General features: G+C 40.2%; 1 protein-coding gene across 1 annotated transcript; it reads right to left on the bottom strand.

Annotated features, from left to right (window-relative positions):
* Window positions 1–1674: 1674 nt before the first annotated feature.
* On the bottom strand, window positions 1675–18267 carry FBXO45 (F-box protein 45). Its single transcript, XM_006869394.1, has 3 exons — window positions 17962–18267; window positions 8922–9278; window positions 1675–1860 (listed from the first exon to the last, which is right to left on the bottom strand). Exons 1-3 carry the CDS (start codon window positions 18265–18267, stop codon window positions 1675–1677), a joined length of 849 nt encoding a protein of 282 aa, XP_006869456.1.
* Between the last annotated feature and the right edge of the window lie 1603 nt (window positions 18268–19870).

Below are 19870 nucleotides of genomic sequence, written 5' to 3'. Positions count from 1 at the left end.
AAGAATTATCTTTGTTCTATGGCTGAAACCCCCTGCTTCATAGGAGTATTGACAATCTTTACTTTCAAAGAGCAACCCCCAAACCCCAGCCAGCTGCTTGCTGTCCCTAACTTTATTAGATTTAAAACAAAATACACATATCGTAATAACATAAAAAGCACAAAGAATCCACTTGTCTTAGTCGATTCTTATTATAAAGATGTATCTGAAACCATACAATATATACTTTCAGACAGAAAGATGCCTTTTCTCTTCTGAAAAAGGAACTCTCAACTCATGTGTGTTGGATGATGATTTCTAAAGAGTAATTTTTAGTGCAATGAAATTAACCAGTCAGAAATTCAGAACAGGAATTAATGTTAAGATCTTGTACAATGAAACCTTCAAAATATTGCCAACCTGAAGTTTTTTAGCACAAGGTGTTATATATTTTAAGTCCCATGGGGGCAATTGTCTATAATGAGATTAAGAACATTCTTAACCTGGATTCAGGTTGCCACAGCTTCAGGTAGGTGAGTAAACAGTTTCTTGATAGCCCCACTGAAGGATTTGGGGCTTTGATTGTTGCATGATGTAAACAATATGAAATTAATAAAAAAAAACTTTTTAAATATTATCTACTGCATTATATAGTTATAAAATAAAAGGACAATTAATCAACTCATTTCCAAGGCCTAAGACTAATATCTGTGGCCTAAAAGAGCAAATGGCAATGTTCTGTGTTGTGCTGAGATAGTTTTCTCAGCAGGCCAAAAATAAAACCAGATACTAAAAGAAGCACATTACCATTATGTTTAAATCATCCTTACTGATACATGTATAATTAGAAATAGATTTGTCTTCCCTCAACCTTTAGCCAGAAGATTAAGGGATCTTTATAATAATTTTGATTGTTAAAAAAAATAACAACAAAATGCAATCTGTAATAACTATGGAAACCATAAGCCAAATACAAAATGAGCCAATTCAACACATCTCTTTTTAAAATCTTCTCCTTTGTCTCTGTCCCCAAATATTATTCTAATTTTGTACCATGTAGTGGTTTTTAAGAAAATGAACTAGAACAAAGCAACCCCTTTGTTCTTTTTGTAATATAGTTTTTTTTACAGACATATTGTATATACAACTTTTAAAATACCTGCACAATTTTATATCTCACTGTAAGAGAAGTGCAGTCCAGGCAGACCATGCTTCTCAATATATTAAAAATAGTAAATAAAACCTAACCAGCTTCATACTCTTTTAATAACCAAGCTGGCTGGAAAAAAGGGATTGGAGAAAGAACAGGCAGTTGTAAAATGGGATCAGTCTTTCTTCACAGACACACTACTTAAAAACCTTGCTATTTCCTTATCTTATCCCTTTGATGGCATCTCTAAAATCTCACCTTAAAAGTTGGAAATGACACATTGCTAACTTAGAGGCAAAATCTGTTGCAACATGCATATGTCAACTGCCCACTCAACCAACTGCAACCCTGAGGATTTTTCTGGCCTGGTAAAGAGAAGAACCACTAAAATAATCACTGCTGTAGAGTTGCTGCTCCAGTTTACAATGTCGTGTGGTTTTCAGGATGTTTCTTGAACATGCATGTATGACACTGTCACTTCATGATTCTACTTTCCACAAGTAGATCTCTCCTCCGCTCAGTCTTTCATCCCAATAAAGTCACTGTCATCCATCCAAAGGTTTTCCAAGGTAAACCAAAGTCACTTCGGTGTTGCCGTACACAGCAGACACTGCTGGATACAAGCAGGCCTTTGGAAGTCCTCTAAAGGCAACCCCCAGGAACTCATATCCACGTTCAAAAGCTAAAGTCTTATCTTCCATGTCCAAGATGACTCGAATTCTTTCTCCTATCTGCAAACAGACATTAAAATAAGTACGGTTAGAAGAAAAGTCACCAAGGGCATAGCTACAAGAAATATAACATGAATCAAAAAGGTGAACACAGGGAATACATTGTAAGACCGCCAGTGGATGCCAGAAACTGCTGATAGTACCGTATACTAAGTTTTTTCCTACATACATATATACGACAGGCACTCAGGATGCTCCGGGCAGGCAGTGTTAACCCACTGGACACTGGCAGGGTGCAGTGCAGATCACCCACCTGTGTTTTCCAGGCTTTCACCCAGTGGAGGAGGAAGCTGGTTCTGGGATGCAGTGGAATAGCCTGAGATTTCATCATGCTACTCAGAACAGTGCACAATTTAAATATTTTCGAACCATAGTTGACCACAGGTAACTGAAACTGCAGGAAGCGAAACCGCAGATAAGGAGAGACTAGTAATTTTCAACATTAACAACATATATCCTGAAAACAGAATGCATAGATCCTAAAAGTTATCCAGAGCAACTCAAAAGGGAAGACTTCTGGCCAGGGAGAAAATCCAGAAAAAAGAACATACTTCAACTTCATCAACAATGCTTATTTAGTGGGTTTTTTTGTTGTTGTTTTTAAACTTAAGACTTACACGTAATCAACACTTAATACTGAAATTTAAATACTCCCCCTAGAAAGCCCCTGATTCTATTTATGCTTTGTTTAAAGACTGTTCTTAAGAAGGCCACTACTGAAATCCATAATTTGGTATGCTGTTCTCATTAAGTGCCTTCGAGTTGGTTTCAACTTATAGTGAGGCTGTACATCTTTTTGGGAAATGAAACAAAGTATATGATTTATTGAATGTAAAATTGATGGTCTGTTCTGTAAACCTTCACTCTATTCACAATAAAAAGGTTAAAGGAGGGGGAAAATGTTTACAGAAGTAGAAAGTCTCATCTTTCTCCCATGGAGCAGCTGGTTGGCTCGAATCACCGATCTTGTGGTTCTCAGTCTAGTGCTTACCCTACAGAGCCATTATGTTCCCTAATTTTGCATATTTCCCCCAAAATAGGTTATCTTAATAACCTGCTCAAATTGCTGTAATAAAACATTTATATAGTCAATAAATTTCACAAAGCACTTTCATATATGAGAGTACATAATCAGAATAGCCAAATCTGACAAAGGATTCTAAAGATACAGACTAGACTTATTAAGAAGTTTTTTAAGGTTCACTGCTCTGAAACAGCGGTCACTAAAACAGCAACAATGATTGTTAAACTAGACTGGGAGCACAATGTATCTAGTTGGTTTTTTAGCGTAGTGGTTACGAATCGGGCTGTGAACCACAAGGTCAGCAGTTCGAAACTACCAGCTGCTCCGTGGGAGAAAGATGAGGTGTTCTGCTCCCATAAATATTAACATCCTCGGAAACCTTGTACAGGGTCGTTATGAGTCGGAACCGACTCCACGGCACATAACAACAACAGTTGGAAAGTAAGTGGGAAAATGTTGTTGTTACTGTGCTGCTGAGTCAGTTCCAACTCAGAGACCCAATACACAACAGAACAAAACACTGCCCAGTTCTGCGCCATCCTCACAACTGCTGTTACGTTCTGAGTCCCGTTGGTGTAGCCACTATGCATCCATCTTGTTGAGGGTCTTCTTTCTACTTTACCAAGCAGGATGTCCTTCTCCATGGACTTGTCTTCCCTGATTAACATGTCCAAAGTATACAAAATAACACAAAATGAAGTCATACCATCCTTAATCCAAGGATAATTTCTGTCTATTTATGTCAAGATAGATTGGTTCATTCTTCTGGCAATCCAAACTATATACTATATTTTTCATTAGCACCAGAAGGAACAGGGAAAGGAATCATTCTAACAGCAACCCTGGGCAGGTACCTAAAAAGGCTCATGTATTGATATAGTCTGAGGCCGAATGTTACCATCCTGATCCTGATAACTCCTGTTGTCCTCTTTTCTCTTTCTTCAGTGTGGTGCTATTCACCAATCATTGCCAACATCCACTTTGTTCTCCCCTTTAGCAAGTCACAGATGGATCAGCACCCCATTTATAGACCTAAGGATCCCCATGCCATTACTACAGTCACTGCAACTATTACATAAGCAACACCAAAAAGAAAGAAAGAGAGAGAAAGAAAGAGAGAAAGAGGGAGGGAGGGAGGGAGGAAGGAAGGAAGGAAGGAAGGAAGTCTTTGGGGGTGATTTTTAAATTTATATTACCAAATTCAAGTCTCACGGTAATCCTAGGAGTTATCCATATTTTACAGAAAATAAAATTGAGAAGAAAGAACCACTCCTGGTGAAATTTTCAAGTTTGCTCCACCTCTGACTAGCACACGGTACACAAAGAAGCATGGGAGTAGAAAGCATAAGTTTTACTAGCTTCAGGTGTTAATGGGGAAAAAGTTGGAGATGGCAGAGCAACTGAAAACTTAAGAGGAACTCCAGAAGCAAAAGAATCACAGAGAAGAAGGGTATCAAAACCTGAGACAAAAATCCGTCCAAATCTTTGTCTTCCCACTGTATTACACAGGGGGCACACCAGGCTGAAAAAGTAGCAGCTCAAGTGAAGAAACATTAAGGGCTGCAAACCATGGGGGGGAGAGAGCTTACAGCTTGAGTCCTGGCAAGTTAACTGCCTATAAAAATAAGAAAGCCAATACACTTCAGAAAATTAAATGTTTCTAAAGAAACAAAACATTCTAGAGTCACTACTACATAAAATATACAATGTTCAATTATCAACAAAAAATTATTAGATCTGAAAAGAAACAGGAAAATGTGATCCACAGTCAGGGAGGGGAAAGTAGTCAGAAACTGGCTTCAAGTGGGCCTAGACATTGGATTTGGCAGGCAGACTTCCAAGCAACTATTATAAATAATGAAAAATGTAGGATTAACAAGCTGACAGGGAATCTTAACAGAGAAATGAAAGCTGTAGAAAAGATCCAAATGACAATTCTAGAGCTGGAGAGTATAATAACCAAAAATCACTACAGCAGCTCAATAGCAGAGTTGAAATAACAGAAGAATCTATTAACTTCCAGACAGAACCTTTCCTCCTGCCTAGTTTCTCTTAGTCTGGAAGCTCAGATGAAAACTGTCCACTATGGGTGACCCTGCTGGTATTTAAAATACTGGTGGCATAGCTTCCAGCCTTACAGCAACACATAAAGCCATCACAGTATGACAAACTGACAGATGAGTAGTGGTTTAGAGAACATACTTTGTATGATTTCAGCAACCCTGGGCAGATCATAGAAAGGAAAAAAGATTGGCAAAAAATTAAAACATAGCTTCGGAGGCACTGACACAAGGACAGTATCAAGCAGTCTAGAAATTACAGTAAATAAATGTAAATAGACTGAACACTCCACTCAAAAGTCAGAAATTGTGAGACTGGATTGGATAAAACGCAACATATAGACAACAGCAGACACTGTATGCTGGCTAAGAGATCCATTTTAAATACAAAAGCAGACTAAAAGTAAAAGGATGGGAAAATATTTTACTCTCCAAGTTAATAGTAAGCATGAGAAAGCTGGAGTGACTATTAATATCAGAAAAATATACTTAACAAGGAACATTACTACATTTTACAATGGTCAGAGTAAATTAGGTAAGGAAATATAACATTTATAAATGGATATGCACCAAATAATAGAGCTCCAAAATACATGACACATCAAAACTGAAAGGAGAACTAGACAAATTAACAATTATAATTATAGATTTCAATACTCCTCTCAGTAAATGATAGAAAAGTCAGTAAGAAAACAGACAACTTGACCACTCTCAACCAATTTGACCGGATTATCATTTATAGAATATTCCACTGAACAACAGAATACACCTTCTTTTCAAACACATATGAAATATTCACCAAGAAAGAACATATGCTGTGAATCAAACAAGTCTCAATAAATTTAAAAGTACTGAAATCATACAAAGTATGTTCTCTAAACCACTACTCATCTGTCAGTTTGTCATATTGTGATGGCTTTATGTGTTGCTGTAAGGCTGGAAGCTATGCCACCAGTATTTTAAATACCAGCAGGGTCACCCATAGTGGACAGTTTTCATCTGAGCTTCCAGACTAAGAGAAACGAGGCAGGAGGAAAGGTTCTGAATGGTTGTTGTTGTTACGTGCCATCGAGTCGGTATCGATACATAGGGACCTTATGCACAGCAGAATGAAACAATGCCAATCCTGGGCCAACCTCACTATTGTTGCCATGCTTGAGTCCATCGATCCTGCTACTTGGTCAATCCATCTCGTTGGGGGTCTTCCTCTTTTTCTCTGACCCTCCACCTTACCAAACATGATATTCTTCTCCAGTGACTGGTCCCTCCTGACAATATGTCCAAAGTATGAGTGATGAAGTTTGGCCATCTTGGCCTCTAAGGAGCACTCTGTCTGCACTTTCAAAGGCATCAATTCTTCTACGGTCTTCCTTCTTCACTGTCCAGCTTTCACATGCATATGAGGTTATTGAAAATACCATGGCTTGGGTCAGGCGCACCTTAGTCCTCAAGCTGACATCTTTGCTCTTCACCACTTTAAAAAGGTCTTGTGCATCAGATTTGCCTAATGTAATACATTGTCTGATCTCTTGACTGCTGCTTCCGTGAGTGTCAATAGTTGATCCAATAAGAATGAAGTTCTTGACAACTTCAATCTTTTCTCTGTTGATAAGAATGTTGTTTATTGGTCCAGTGGTGAGGATTTTTGTTTTCTTTACATTGAGATGCAATCCATATCGAAGGCTGTGCTCTTTGATCTTCATCAGTAAATGTTTTAAGTCCTCTTCACTTTCAGCAAGCAGGGTTGTATCATTTGCATATCTCAGGTTGTTAATGAGTCTTCCTCCAATCCCGATGCCATGTTTTTCTTCATATAACCCAGCTTCTCGGATTATTTGCTCAGCATACAGGTTGAATAAGTATGGTGAAAGAATACAGCCCTGTTGCACACCTTTCTTAATTTTAAAACATTCAGTGTTCCCATGTTCTGTTCGAAGAACTGCCTCTTGGTCCAGGTACAGATTCCTCATGAGCACAGCTAAGTGTTCCAGAATACTCATACTTTGCAATGTTGTCCATAGCTTTTCATGATTAAAAGCCTTTGTGTAGTCAATAAGGCACAGGTAAACATCTTTCTGATATTCTCTGCTTTCAGCCAAGATCCATCACACATCAACAATGATATCCCTCAATCCACGGCCTCTTCTGAATCCAGCTTGAACCTCTGAAAGTTCTCTGTCAATGTATGATTGTAGCCATTTCTGTAATACCTTTAGCAAAAATTTACTTGCATGAGATATTAAAGAGATTATCCAATGATTTCCACATTCCGTTGGGTCACCTCTATTTGGAATGCACACAAATCTCTTCCAATCAGTCAGATAGTTGTCTTCCAAATTTCTTGGCAGAGATGAGTGAGTGCCTCCTGTGCCGCCTCACTTTCTTGAAAAATTTCAATTTTTATTCCATCAATTCCTGGTGCCTAGTTCTTTGCCAATTCCTTCAATGTACCTTGGACTTCCTCCCTAAGTATCATTGGCTCTTGACCATATGCTACCTCTTAAAACGGTTGACTGAATGTTCAACTAAAAATCTTATGAATAGCAGCAGAACACTGACTGATACAGCACTGGAAGGTGAGCCCCTCAGGTTGGAAGGCACTCAAAATACAACTGGGAAGAGCTGCCTCCTCAAAGCAGAGATGATCTTAATGACTTGGATAGAGGGAAGTTTTCAAGACCTTTCACTTACTGATAGGGCATGACTAACAATTTCTTATTAAACTATTGTATTTTAGATTCTGCTGAATCTATGGTAATAGTATGACTTTTTAGTAAATGTTGTTGTTAAATGCTGTTGAATCGGTTCCAATTCATAACAACTCTGCATATGGCTTCCAAGGTGGGTCTGAACGGCTGACTTGCAGTAGCAATCCAGTGTTTATTCTACAGTTCCATATTAAAAGGACTCCTTTTAATAAATAAGAAATATAATTTTGATTCTAGAATCACATGAGTATGGTTTAAGGCAAAGATGAAGATAAGAATAAAAAAATTCTGTTTACCTGAACTTGCCTGTCACTATAAAAATCATTGAAGTCTTCAGGGGATTTGAATCCACAAACAAATTAAATAGTAGCAGAGGGTTACTTTATGTATGCATACACATAAACATTTGGGGAGTAAGGTCTCTGGAAAAAAGATTTGAGTTGCCATGATATAGGAAAGATGACAATCTAGAGCATGAATTGGCAAACTGCAGCACATGGGCCAAATCTGGTCCGCAGTCTATAAATACAGTTTAGCTGGAACACAGTGAGGCTCATTTATTTACATACTTTCTATGGCGGCCTTTGTGCTACAATTGCAGGGTTGAGTAGCATAGCAGTGACAGAGACTATATTGTTCACAAAGCCTAAAATATTCACTATCTGGCCCTTCACAGAAAAAGATTATTAAGTTGATGTAGAGCAAATATGAATTACTGAGGGTAAAATATTGTATTGTTGTTGTTAAGTGCCATGGAGTCGGTTCCGACTCATAGCGACCCTGTACTGGGTTTCTGAGGCTGTAAATCTTTACGGGAGCAGAAAGCCTCAACTTTCTCCCGCGGAACAGCTGGTAGTTTCGAACTGCTGACCCTGAGGTTAGCAGCCTGATTCTTAACCATTATGCTACCAGAGCTCCTAAAATATGTATTAGGAAACAAACATTTAAGATACTAAAAGCTTACTGTCACAGGAATAAAGGTATATCAAAAAGAGATACAAAGCTGCTATGTAAAAATTTGTAAGTTGAAAACATGTTGTTGTTAGGTGCCATCGAGTCAGTATTGACTCATAGCGACCCTATGCACAGCAGAACGAAATACTGCCCAATCCTGGGCCAACCTCACTACTGTTGCCACACTTGAGTCCATCGATGCTGCCACTTGGCCAATCCATCTTGTGGGGGGTCTTCTTCTTTTTCTCTGACCCTCCACCTTACCAAACATGCCATTTGACAAAGACCCACACCTGAAAAAACACCATCTCTTACCTGATACTTTGGTGCATTGTTGCACTGTGGAAAACTGCCGTTGACTTCCCCATTATGTAGTAAGTTATTGTCCACCAGATTCCAGCCCCAGCTTTGGTCGTCGCTGCCCAACAATGCCACATAACCCTGGCACTGCATGGGAGCCCGTTTTGTAGCAATTCCAATCACTGCCACAGTGCCCAGAGGGCCTTCCCACCATACTTCCCATGCATGGCGGCCCTCACTGAACCCAATCTTGGTCCTTGCACCATCAGTACTCTGCGCAATGGGGTTTCGATGTAAAGTAAAGCCATTCTTCTTAATGTAGACATTCCTGGAGCAGTCGTTAGTGCTGAAGGCATGTTGGAAAGCACGTACCTGAAAAGATGAGAAACAGACCAAAGAAATAAACATCGAATTTTTCTTATGTCTGAAAATGCATTTATTATGGATTGAACTGTGTCCCCCTGAAATCTATGTTGTAAATCATAACCCCTATCTGCCTATGGCTGTAATTCCATTTGGGAATGGGTTTTCTTCGTTATGTTAATGAGAAAGGATGTGTTGGGTGTAATCTCTTTTGAGATATAAAAGAAATCAGCACGCAAAGAAGCAGAGATGGGGGAAAGAGATGCCAAGCTACATGAAGACTGCCTAAGAGCAGAAGCTCCAAAAAGATAAGAACATTCTCTCAGAGCCAATAGAGGGAGAAAGGCACCCTCCAGCCTCCTAACCTAAGAGGAAATGCATTTGTTTGCTAAAGCCACCTAGGCTTTATTTCTGTTGTAGCAGAACTTAGAGAAAAAAGACAATATCCCAAACCTAAAACTACATGCTTTTAAATAATAAAGTATGCATATTTAAATAATGTAAGAAGTTATATCTAAAAAATGGCTGAAGTTCCAGGTTGGGATACCTACATAATAAAATGTATAATACTAACAATAATTGTAAACTTGTTTCTTCATTATTTGACAAATATAGATATTTGTCAAGAGAGTAACAAGAATCTTGATCTTTTAGAGATAATATTAAAAGGTTTATAGTTGGAGTCCTGGTATGACGTTGTTGGTTAATGTGCTAGACTGCAAAGTTAGTTTGAACAGCAAGGTTGGTGGTTCAAGCTCACCAACTGCTACTCAGAAACCCTATACAGGGTAGCTATGAGTCAGACCATACTTGATGGCACTTAACAACAACAACAGTTGGTGGTTCAAACTTACCAACCGCTCCTCAGAAACCCTATACAGGGTAGCTATGAGTCAGACCATACTTGATGGCACTTAACAACAACAGTTGGTGGTTCAAACTTACCAACTGCTTCTCAGAAACCCTATACAGGGTAGCTATGAGTTACACCCTACTTGACGGCACTTAACAACAACAACAACAGATAACATAATGATGCCTGTGAATAGCTTGAAACAATTCAGGGGTGAAATGGGGCAGTAAAGGGGTAAACATGAAACTAAATTGGTCACAAAGTACTCATTTGTTAATGCTGGGTATAGAGTATCGTATTCGGAGGCTCAGTAAACTATTTCTTCACTTTTGTTTATGTTTGATGTATTTATATTTAAAAAGTTAACAATGAACAGTTTTTGTTAGCAATGCTGTCACTAAAAAGAATGATATTTTAAGTAAAATAGAAACCTTAGTCATAGCAGTTTTAAAGTTTATGAAAAATTTAGTAACCTCAAACTACCTTTAGCTTCTCAGCCTCCTTACTAAGTTATTACTCATCTACTGAGATAACATCATTCTCATTTTACCAAATCAAATAACCCCTAGATAACACCTACATTCAACCACTGGCATTTGTAGCGTCATCAAGAGAAGCTGCCAATGACAGGACAGATTACTTGACCCTTCAATAATTATAGGGACGTTTTACCCTTCTAAAATAAAGACAGTACATATAGTAATAATTTCTCATGTTTTAATAACTTAAAATTTTTGGTTTATATACTTACTCTAGTTAACTTGAAAAATCAATCCCAGAGTCACCGAATGTCAGCATTGGGAGGGACCTTAAAGATAACCTAGTCCAACACAGAGACAAGGACACAGACCTAAAAGTCAACAGCTAGTTAGTGCAAGAAGTCCACTAACCAGGGCTTTACTATTTCATTATTGCACTGCAGAACAGAGAGATTTTTAAAATATGTGCATGCTTTAGGTATCCCATGTTTTCATAAGGAAGCTTACTGTGTAAGTGAAGAGCTCCTAAACTTATTTCTAATCTCTTCCAATTATAATACAGACACTTTAAGGTATATGAAAGATCAAAACTACAAGATTAAATGGAGATAGATAATATTCCCCCAAATATTCAGTATTAAATTATATAACTCAAGAGAATATTATAAAGAGACTAACTCCTCATTATAAAATATTTAATGAATTCTTCCTCATGCCTATTCCCCAATTCTAATCAATTCCAATGATTTTTCTCTCATCTCTTCCTCAAACTGTACCTTCCTACTTCACTGAACTGCTCCTTCACTACATCCTTTTTGGTTATCATCCTACCTTTGCCCCTAACAATTCTTGAGACTAAATCCTTACCCTTCTACCTAAATTCTCTCTAAACAGGTCTTTCTAAAATAGCTACTACATCACATCTCAGTTCAGTAACCTTTGATGGTTCCATACTTTAAGTTCTTCTGCCTGGCTTTCAAAGCCCTCTAGATCTGGCTCCTCCTGTTCCCCCCCCTTCCTACCTTTGTGTAGTTCTCCTCCTTCGTATTATCACAGCTGCTTTGCTCATAGATTCTTTAAGACCAGCTCTAGTCCTACCACCTCCACAAAGCTATTGTTAACCAAGGTCATTGAATCCCCCTCATTTCTTTCTCCTGAATTCTTACCCGCCATAGTCTATTTGAAGGAGCTCTGGTAGTGTAGTGGTTACGAATCGGGCTGCGAGCCGCAAAATCAGCAGTTCAAAACTACCAGCTGTTCCGTGGAAGAAAGATGAGGCTTTCTGCTCCCATAAAGATTTACAGCCTCGGAAACCCTATTAAGGGATGCTATGAGTCAGAACCGACTCCACGGCACACAACAATAACAACAACAATAGTCTGTTTGAACTACAAGGTCAGCAGTTCAAGCTCACCAGCCGCTCCTTGGAAACCCTATACTGGGTCGCTATGAGCCGGAACCGACTCCACGGCACTTAACAATGAAAGTTTGCACCAAGGAGCTCTGGTAGCATAGTGGTTACGAGTAGGGCTGCTAACCCTCAAGGTCAGCAGTTTGAAACTACCAGCTGTTCTGCAGGAGAAAGATGAGGTTTTCTGCACCAGTAAAGATTTACAGCCTCGGAAACCCTATGCAGGGTCGCTATGAGTCAGAACCAACTCCATGATGGCACATAACCAACACCACCATAGTCTGTACCACACAACACTTAGCAGATCTTATTTTCTAACATGCCTAACTGCTTGATTCTAATTTAAATATTTTTTTTTAAATCTAATCTAATCTAAATTGATCAAATCTCTTCAGGAAATAGTGAGGAAAGAAGAACATGTTAAGTAATACTATGGGAATGAAATCAACAAAATCCAGATGGAACAAAATTCTAATAAGTAAACAATGTCCAGTAAGTAAATTACAGAGGTAGGGGAGATGGTGAATGAATGTGTAGACTAAAATAAGACTTAAAGAGACATATCAACTGTTAAAAATGGGAACCTTATACAGAACTGATTTTAAAAACTAAATTTATAAAGTTTTAAAAAAAACTTGGCATTTATGAGATAGGTGGAAATTTGTACACTGCATTTTTTATATTACGAAATGCCCACTTCTTTTCAAATGTGATAATGGTACTATATATATATTTTTAATATCCTTATATTTTAGAAATGGATACAGAAATTTTCAGATGAAATGGAAAAAGACATACATAAATTAATCAAAACCCATAGTTTCTGCCTCACAGTTCCATGTACAACCTATATAATAAAGCAAACATTTTTAAGACTGAGTTTAGGAGCCAAGTCTAAAATTTAGAGAATTATCGTTAGATTTCAAGTATGGCTGCATTTATTGGTGTTACTTGATGACATCTAAAATAACTTTTAGAAGGAAGATAGCTGCTGAATAGACCAACCAAATCCCAATACTTTCCAGTTTTATACTATTTCTAATTTGTTCCCATCCTTCTCTGTTACTCCCAGGCTCCCTGAAAATTCTATTGACTACTTCTTCCTTGTCTCACTTTTCCTGCCATTTGTCTACTTATGTGAACTTGTTCTCTGCAATAGTTCTAGCTACCTCCTTTTCCCCTCTACATTATCCCTGCTTCAATTCATTTTATGGCCCAATCTTTCCAAAGCACCGCTCTAATTTTGGCACTCGCTTGTTCAAATTTTGATGATTTCCGACTGTAGTACAGAGCCCAAATTATAGAATAAAAACTATATTACAAGGCCCTCCATGATGTGATTTGGTTCCAGTTTACCTTTGCAATCACATTTCTCACTTCTTCCCTTCAATTGACTCTTAACTGAACATTTTATATTGTGAGCCTGGACCACTCGCTCCCCTAAGCTCCAACCTGTAACCATTGCATTGTTGTTGTTAAGTGTTGTGGAGTCAGTTCTGGACTCATAATGACTCTGTATAGGGTTTCCAAGGAGCGACTGGTGAGTTTGAATCACCAACCTTGTGGTTCAAGCTGACTTTGCAATCCAGTGCTTATCCTTAGCACCACACTCAGACTCCAACCACTGCATACTTGAATGAAAATCTTAGATGTTTAAAGTATATATATATAAATTCTACTCTGTCTAAACTGAACTCATCACACCTCCAAAATCTAGCCCAGGTGATTCCTATTTTCTCATGCTTATTCAGATTCTGTATCACCAAGTTCTGGTCCTATAGATTTTACTTCCTAAATCTGTCCATTTTTCCCCTTCTCCACTAGTTACTTACTAATTGGTGAATTTATGTTTCTCAGGCCCCCCCTCCAAGCTGTTCTCCATACTACGTTGCTGTTAGTACCATCAGTCAGTTCTGACTCATAGTGACCCCTGTATAGGCTTTCCGAGGAGTGGCTGATGGGTGTGAACCACCACCCTTGCAGTTAGCAGTCCAGTGTTTATCCTACAGCACCATACTAGAACTCCATACTATAGCCAGAAATAACTTCTTAAATATACAAAACTAATCAGTGTACCACCAACCCCCACACTCCTAACCCCCATCTTCCTAAAATTCAAAATGGCTTTTCTGTAGTTTGGCTCCAGTCTACCTCTTCCAACTAATTTCAGACATGCTTCATCTGTGTTGTCTAGACTCCAGTCACACTGATCTGTTTCTGTTCTGTCATACACATCAGCTTCCGTCCTGAAAGGCTCTTCTCTCTTCCCTTGGTCGATTGCTCTTTCAGGTCTCACTTCAAGCATCATTTCCTTCAGAGAAAGCCTACCTAGGTCAAATTCTACATTACTGACACTCAGAGCAACCATGCATCTCTCCTTCATAGACGCAATTTGATTATAACTGTGTGATTACTGGATTAATACCTAGTTCCCCCCTAAACTGAAAGCTCCAGAGGTAAGACATCCACAAGCACTCATGTCTGTTTTATTTCCCATTGTATCAAGATCATACTGCCTGGCACATACTTTTATGAATAAAAACATGTGCTATACAAACCCTTTGCTTGTCTCTTGTCCTGCTTCTGTGCAGGGTACGTCCTCTTCCTAAAATGTTCAAATCCTCTTCATTTTTAAATAATTCAACTCAAATCCAACCTCAAACTCAAACCTTCTTAAATACCCAACTCAATTTTTAAGTCACTCATTTCATTGAACTTCTAGCAAATGTTTTTTATCCTTTCAAAGTCCTGTGTGGTGCTGTAGGATAAGCACTGGACTACACGGGCAATTTGAACCATTAGGTTGGTGGTTCAAACTATACAGGGTCGCTATGAGTAGGAACCAATTTGACGGCACTTAACAACCTCAACAAAAGTCCTATGTGGCAGTGGACTGCTAACCTCAAGGTCTGCGTTCAAACCCACTAACCATTTTCAGAAACCCTATACAAGTTCCCCATGAGTCGGAGCTGACTCAACAGCACATAACAACAACAACAGAGAGTCTTGATGGAATGCTTTAGGATAAGCACTGGACTGCTAACCGAGGGTTGGCAATTCAAACCCACCAGCCACTCTTTGGAAAATCTATTCAGGGCCACTATAAGTAGGAATGGATTTGGCAGCACTTCACAACAATAGTTTAAGAAAGGAACCTTGGTGGTGTAGTGGTTAAGTGCTTGGCTGCTAACTGAAAAGTTGGCAGTTTGAACCTACTAACTGCTTGGCAGGAGAAGAATGGGGCAGTCTGTTTCCATAGAGATTACAGCCCAGCCTTGGAGACACTAGAGCGCAGGTCTACTCTGCCCTATAGGGTCACTAGGAATTGGAATCAATCGACAACAATTGGTGTGGTTTGCGTTGGGTTAATTTAAGGAAGGAGTCCTTGGAGGTTATGTGCCGTGGAGTTAGTTAAGACTCATAGCAACCCTGTACAGGGTTTCTGAGTCTGTAAATCTTTACAGGAGCAGAAAGCCTCATCTTTCTCCCGCGGAACAGCTGGTAGTTTCAAACTGTTGACCTTAAGGTTCGCAGCCCGATTCGTAACCACTATGCTACCAGAGCTCCTTAAGGAAGGAGTCCTTAGGTGGTGCAAAAGGTTAAGTGACTGCTTCCAGAGGCACCTTGGAAGAAAGGTCTGGCTATCTACTTCCTAAAGGTCTGCCTGGAAAACCCTATGGAGTACATTTCTGCACTGTAACAGATGAGGACATCATAAATCAAAATCAAATAAATAGCAAGTTTTTTCTCTCTCTTAATTTCTATCATGTATTATACTTATTTTTATACATTTTTCTCTTCTACTAGACTAAGGACTCACCCGTGTAATTATTTGACTCATTCTGATTTAATCTTCATATTTCAAATGCTGCAACATCTGAATGAACATGCCATGAATAGAAGTCTGTAGTATCTACATAAGTCCTGGTGGCTCAACTGCTAACTCAAAGGCTGACTGTTCAAACCCACTAACAGGCTACACAGGAGAAAGTCTACCAATCTGCTCCTGTAAAAAAGCTGCTCCTAGACAACCCTATGGGGCAATTCTATTGTCACACGGGATAACTGAGTCAAAACCGACTCAATGGCACCTAACAATAACATGCCAAGTATTAAAAACTTCATAAACCAAAAACAAACTTTAGAAACCTAAAATATGTTTAGAAGGATATACAGGCAGTCCCCAAATAGTGAACAAGTTCTGTTCTCATGTCTGTCTTTAAGTCAAATTTGCACATAAATTGCAGCAGTCAGATAATGGCTCGTATCTAAAGTCGGCTAGCCAAATGTTTTGTCTCAGTAAATAGTATATACTGTACCTTTCTATGCATGAAAAACATTAAACACTTCCCGGTATACTAAAACATCTTTACCATAATACAGTAATGTTAATAATGTTTTATGTACTTCACAGAGTAGTGCCCACAAGTATGTCTGACATTAGTAAATGAATTTGATAACACAGATTGCCTCCAAGGAGGAGCAATGTTGAAAGGAAGACATTTTCCTGTATATCATTGTGTATCTTGAGTCATGTGAGCAAATGATATATTACAAATAATCAATTATGAAAGTTTCTTAAAGCCAATAAACTTGATGGAAAATAAAAAGCAAATAAAGCCTATGAAACCCATATGTCTATCAGGCAAAATAGGGTAAGCGTGTAATCTTCTGCACTCCACTAAAGAAATTACAACAAGCATCCATTCAGCATCTACCATAAACAAATATTATCCTAACAAAGCAGCATATCATTTCACTTAATATAAAAATAACTTGAGTTAATATGTTTAATAGCAATGTGTCTTATCATAGTTTACTAATCCCATTTTATTATAAAACATTAATTTTTCATCTATTTCACATGATTTTTTTTTTTACTTCTTACTCTGACTCCCATTAGCATTAAAAAGGGATTTACCCCCTTAAGTTAATAATGTATTTAGTTATTAATGGTTACCACATTCCAAGTTTCAGACTTAATCCTCTCTCCTACATGCTCTTGGTGAATACCACAGTGGAGAACTGTTATTGGACCAACTGAAACTATGCCTCAGCCATTTGTTTAAACTGTCTGGAGTATTCTCTTAGCCCCTACACCACAATCTGTTACTTGACATATCTACTCCCGTAAAGATTTACACCCTCGGAAAACCTGTACAGGGTCGCTATGGGTCGGAACCGACTCAACGGCACTTAACAACATATGAAAAAAGGTAGGAATAACCTCAAGAAATAAAGAAAATTAGAAATAACACGTTTGATGACAAATGGAACAGAAGAAACATCAAGGAGGGAACTAAGAAAAAGTTGGCAAAGGAAGTAGTCAATAATATTGGGGCAAGGCAATATTATGACATAAAGTGGTGCTGATGGGAGGGTGTTCTGTGGGTGCGTATATCTTGAAAGCTAGCAGGATGCCTAAGAACTCATTTGAAAGCTTGAAACATAGTGGATGAAATTAACAAGTATTTGGGTGGAAATAAAGAAACAATGGTTACAAAGGAAAAGATGTGGTGAAAGCAAAGATCTGAGAAACTACTATTAAGAGAGAAATAGGTAGCAGAAATGATTTAACAGGGTGTATTTGTAGGGCAGGAAAGAAAATGGGGTGATAATGTTAAAAGGCTCAACAATGGGAGCGGTAGGTCTTTAAGGGGAAAGACTGTGGAAAGTATAATGAGTAATGGGAAACCATCTGGTCCTAATAAGAGTAGATCACAAAAGTGGGGTGGGTTAAGGAGCAGAAGTTAACAGTCATACTGTGTACAATAATCCAAAGAGAAGATCTTTATGGAGGGGGTTGGAGAGGAGAGGTGAGGTAAGGTATTGACTGGAGCCTTGGAAAGGCGGGATGGGGAGACGAGACACGTCTGACTCAGAAGCTTAGATGAGAGCGGCGCCGTGGAACGGGACCGGGGGCAGCGTCGTGGCCCGGGGCTCCCTTACCTTGGCCTTGTAGCTGGGCAGGTTGCAAAGGATGTCCGTACGCAGAGCCTCTTCGGCCAGGCTGCGGGCGCACAGGCTCCGCCACACCTCGCTGTTTTCATCGCCGTGCAGGCAGCGGTACCAATGCTTGCACACCAGGGCGCAGCTCCGCAGTTCGGACAGCTCCAGGTAGGAAAACACCAACTCCAACACCCGGCTGGGCAGCCGGCCCCCGATCCCCGCGGACCCGGATCCCGATCCCGCGCCGACGCCGCTACAACCAGCGCCGCCGGAGGCTCCTCCAGCTCCCGGGGTCGGCGCCGCCATCGCCTCACCAGCCGGCCCGAAGGCCGCCGCCGCCGCGTTCCCCCGTCTCTGCTCGGGAGGCCAAGCCTCGCCTTGAGACCCGAGCAGCTAGCTCACCGCCCCTTTCACAGCCAACCGCCCGGCACCTCCACCACTCCCGCCCCTGCCCGGGGGCGCCCGCCGAGCGCTCCGCCTCACTGAGGGCAGACGCGCTGGCCGCACGGGCGTCCCCCGCCCCTCCCCCGATCCCAGGCTCAGGGAGGGCTCCGGAACCGCCCGACTCGCGTGGCCTCCCCGCGGCGCGCCCGTAGCTCCGCCATGCCGATTGAGGGCACGAAGCAAGGGCGCACGCCCTGCTCTCGCCCGGTTCCTCTTGGCCCCGGATGTGACTGTTAGGCTGAGGCGCTTCGCGCCCTACGATTGTTGGGATTGGGCGCCCCCGAGTGAAATCATCACAAGGCGCCGAGGAGGGGAGCTGGAAGAGCAGGTATGAGGCTGGCGCTGGTGGGTTGCTGGCCGCCCTCCAGTGCCTTTTCCTCTTTGCCCTAGTGGCTCCGCGTCAGCTGTCCTCGGCCCTGTTTCCTGCAAGATTTCTCTGTATCAGGTTCCTGTTTCAGATGCCAACCTAACGCTTGAAACCTCCCTTTATTCATGTTTGCCTACTGCTGGCTCTGCCACCTTCATCATAGCTTGGAGCTTCGTTCTTTACCTTCGGCAGTTGAGGCCGTATATTTCTGGTCAATCTCTCTTGTATCGATACTTCTTAGAACTTGTGTCCACCGGATATTTGGAAAATGGGGTGGCCACTAAGGAGATCTGGTAGCGTAGTGATTACGAATCGGGCTGCATGAATCGCAAGGTCAGCAGTTCGAAACTACCAGCTCTTCCGCAGGAGAAAGATGAGGGTTTCTGCTCCGGTAAAGATTTACAGCCTCGGAAACCCTGTATAGGGTCACTATGAGTCGAAACCGACTACATGGCACATAACCACCACCACCACATTTGCAAACCGCCCAGTCCCTAACGTATTGAAAATCATGTAGTTTTTCTAGATCCATCAATGTGGATAAGGCAATGTGGTTTTGTTCAATGAAGTATTCCAGTAGTAAGAAAGGTGTGGAGGCTATAATTATAAATGGCTTCACAGAAGGGAAAGAATTTCAGCATGATCTGGTTATGCTACAACTTCCTAAGTGGCCCAGAGACTTTTTCTGATAGTCTTTGAAAACTGCTTAGTAAGAGAATAGTAACTACAGTGTTATTATCAAGGGCCCTATGCAAGGCCCCTTACACAGTTTTTATGTAATTCTCAAGACAACCCTATGAGGTTAAGTAATTATAATAATAGGGTTCACAGACTCCTTTAGTAGTCAGCTCCAGTGTCTTGCAACTATTAGGTAGTAACAACTATTTCCTGAAACTCCTGTTGTATATAATCCACTTATGTTCTCTAACAAAAACAAGTACCTTTCTTATTCTGACAGATGTTGTTTGATTATGGCTGGTTTCTTTTTCCCAGATGTCATTTTCTTCTCCAAGCTCTCTATTTTTTCCTCCATTCTCAGTAACTGGATCCTTTTCATTCCTACTAATGTGTTGTGCTGGATGACTCTTTTATATGGCC

Source organism: Chrysochloris asiatica, unplaced genomic scaffold (assembly GCF_000296735.1).
Source record: "Chrysochloris asiatica unplaced genomic scaffold, ChrAsi1.0 scaffold00130, whole genome shotgun sequence".
NCBI lineage: Eukaryota > Metazoa > Chordata > Mammalia > Afrosoricida > Chrysochloridae > Chrysochloris > Chrysochloris asiatica.
The sequence above is the reverse complement of the archived record's forward strand: the minus strand, read 5'-3'. Positions and strand labels throughout refer to the sequence as shown.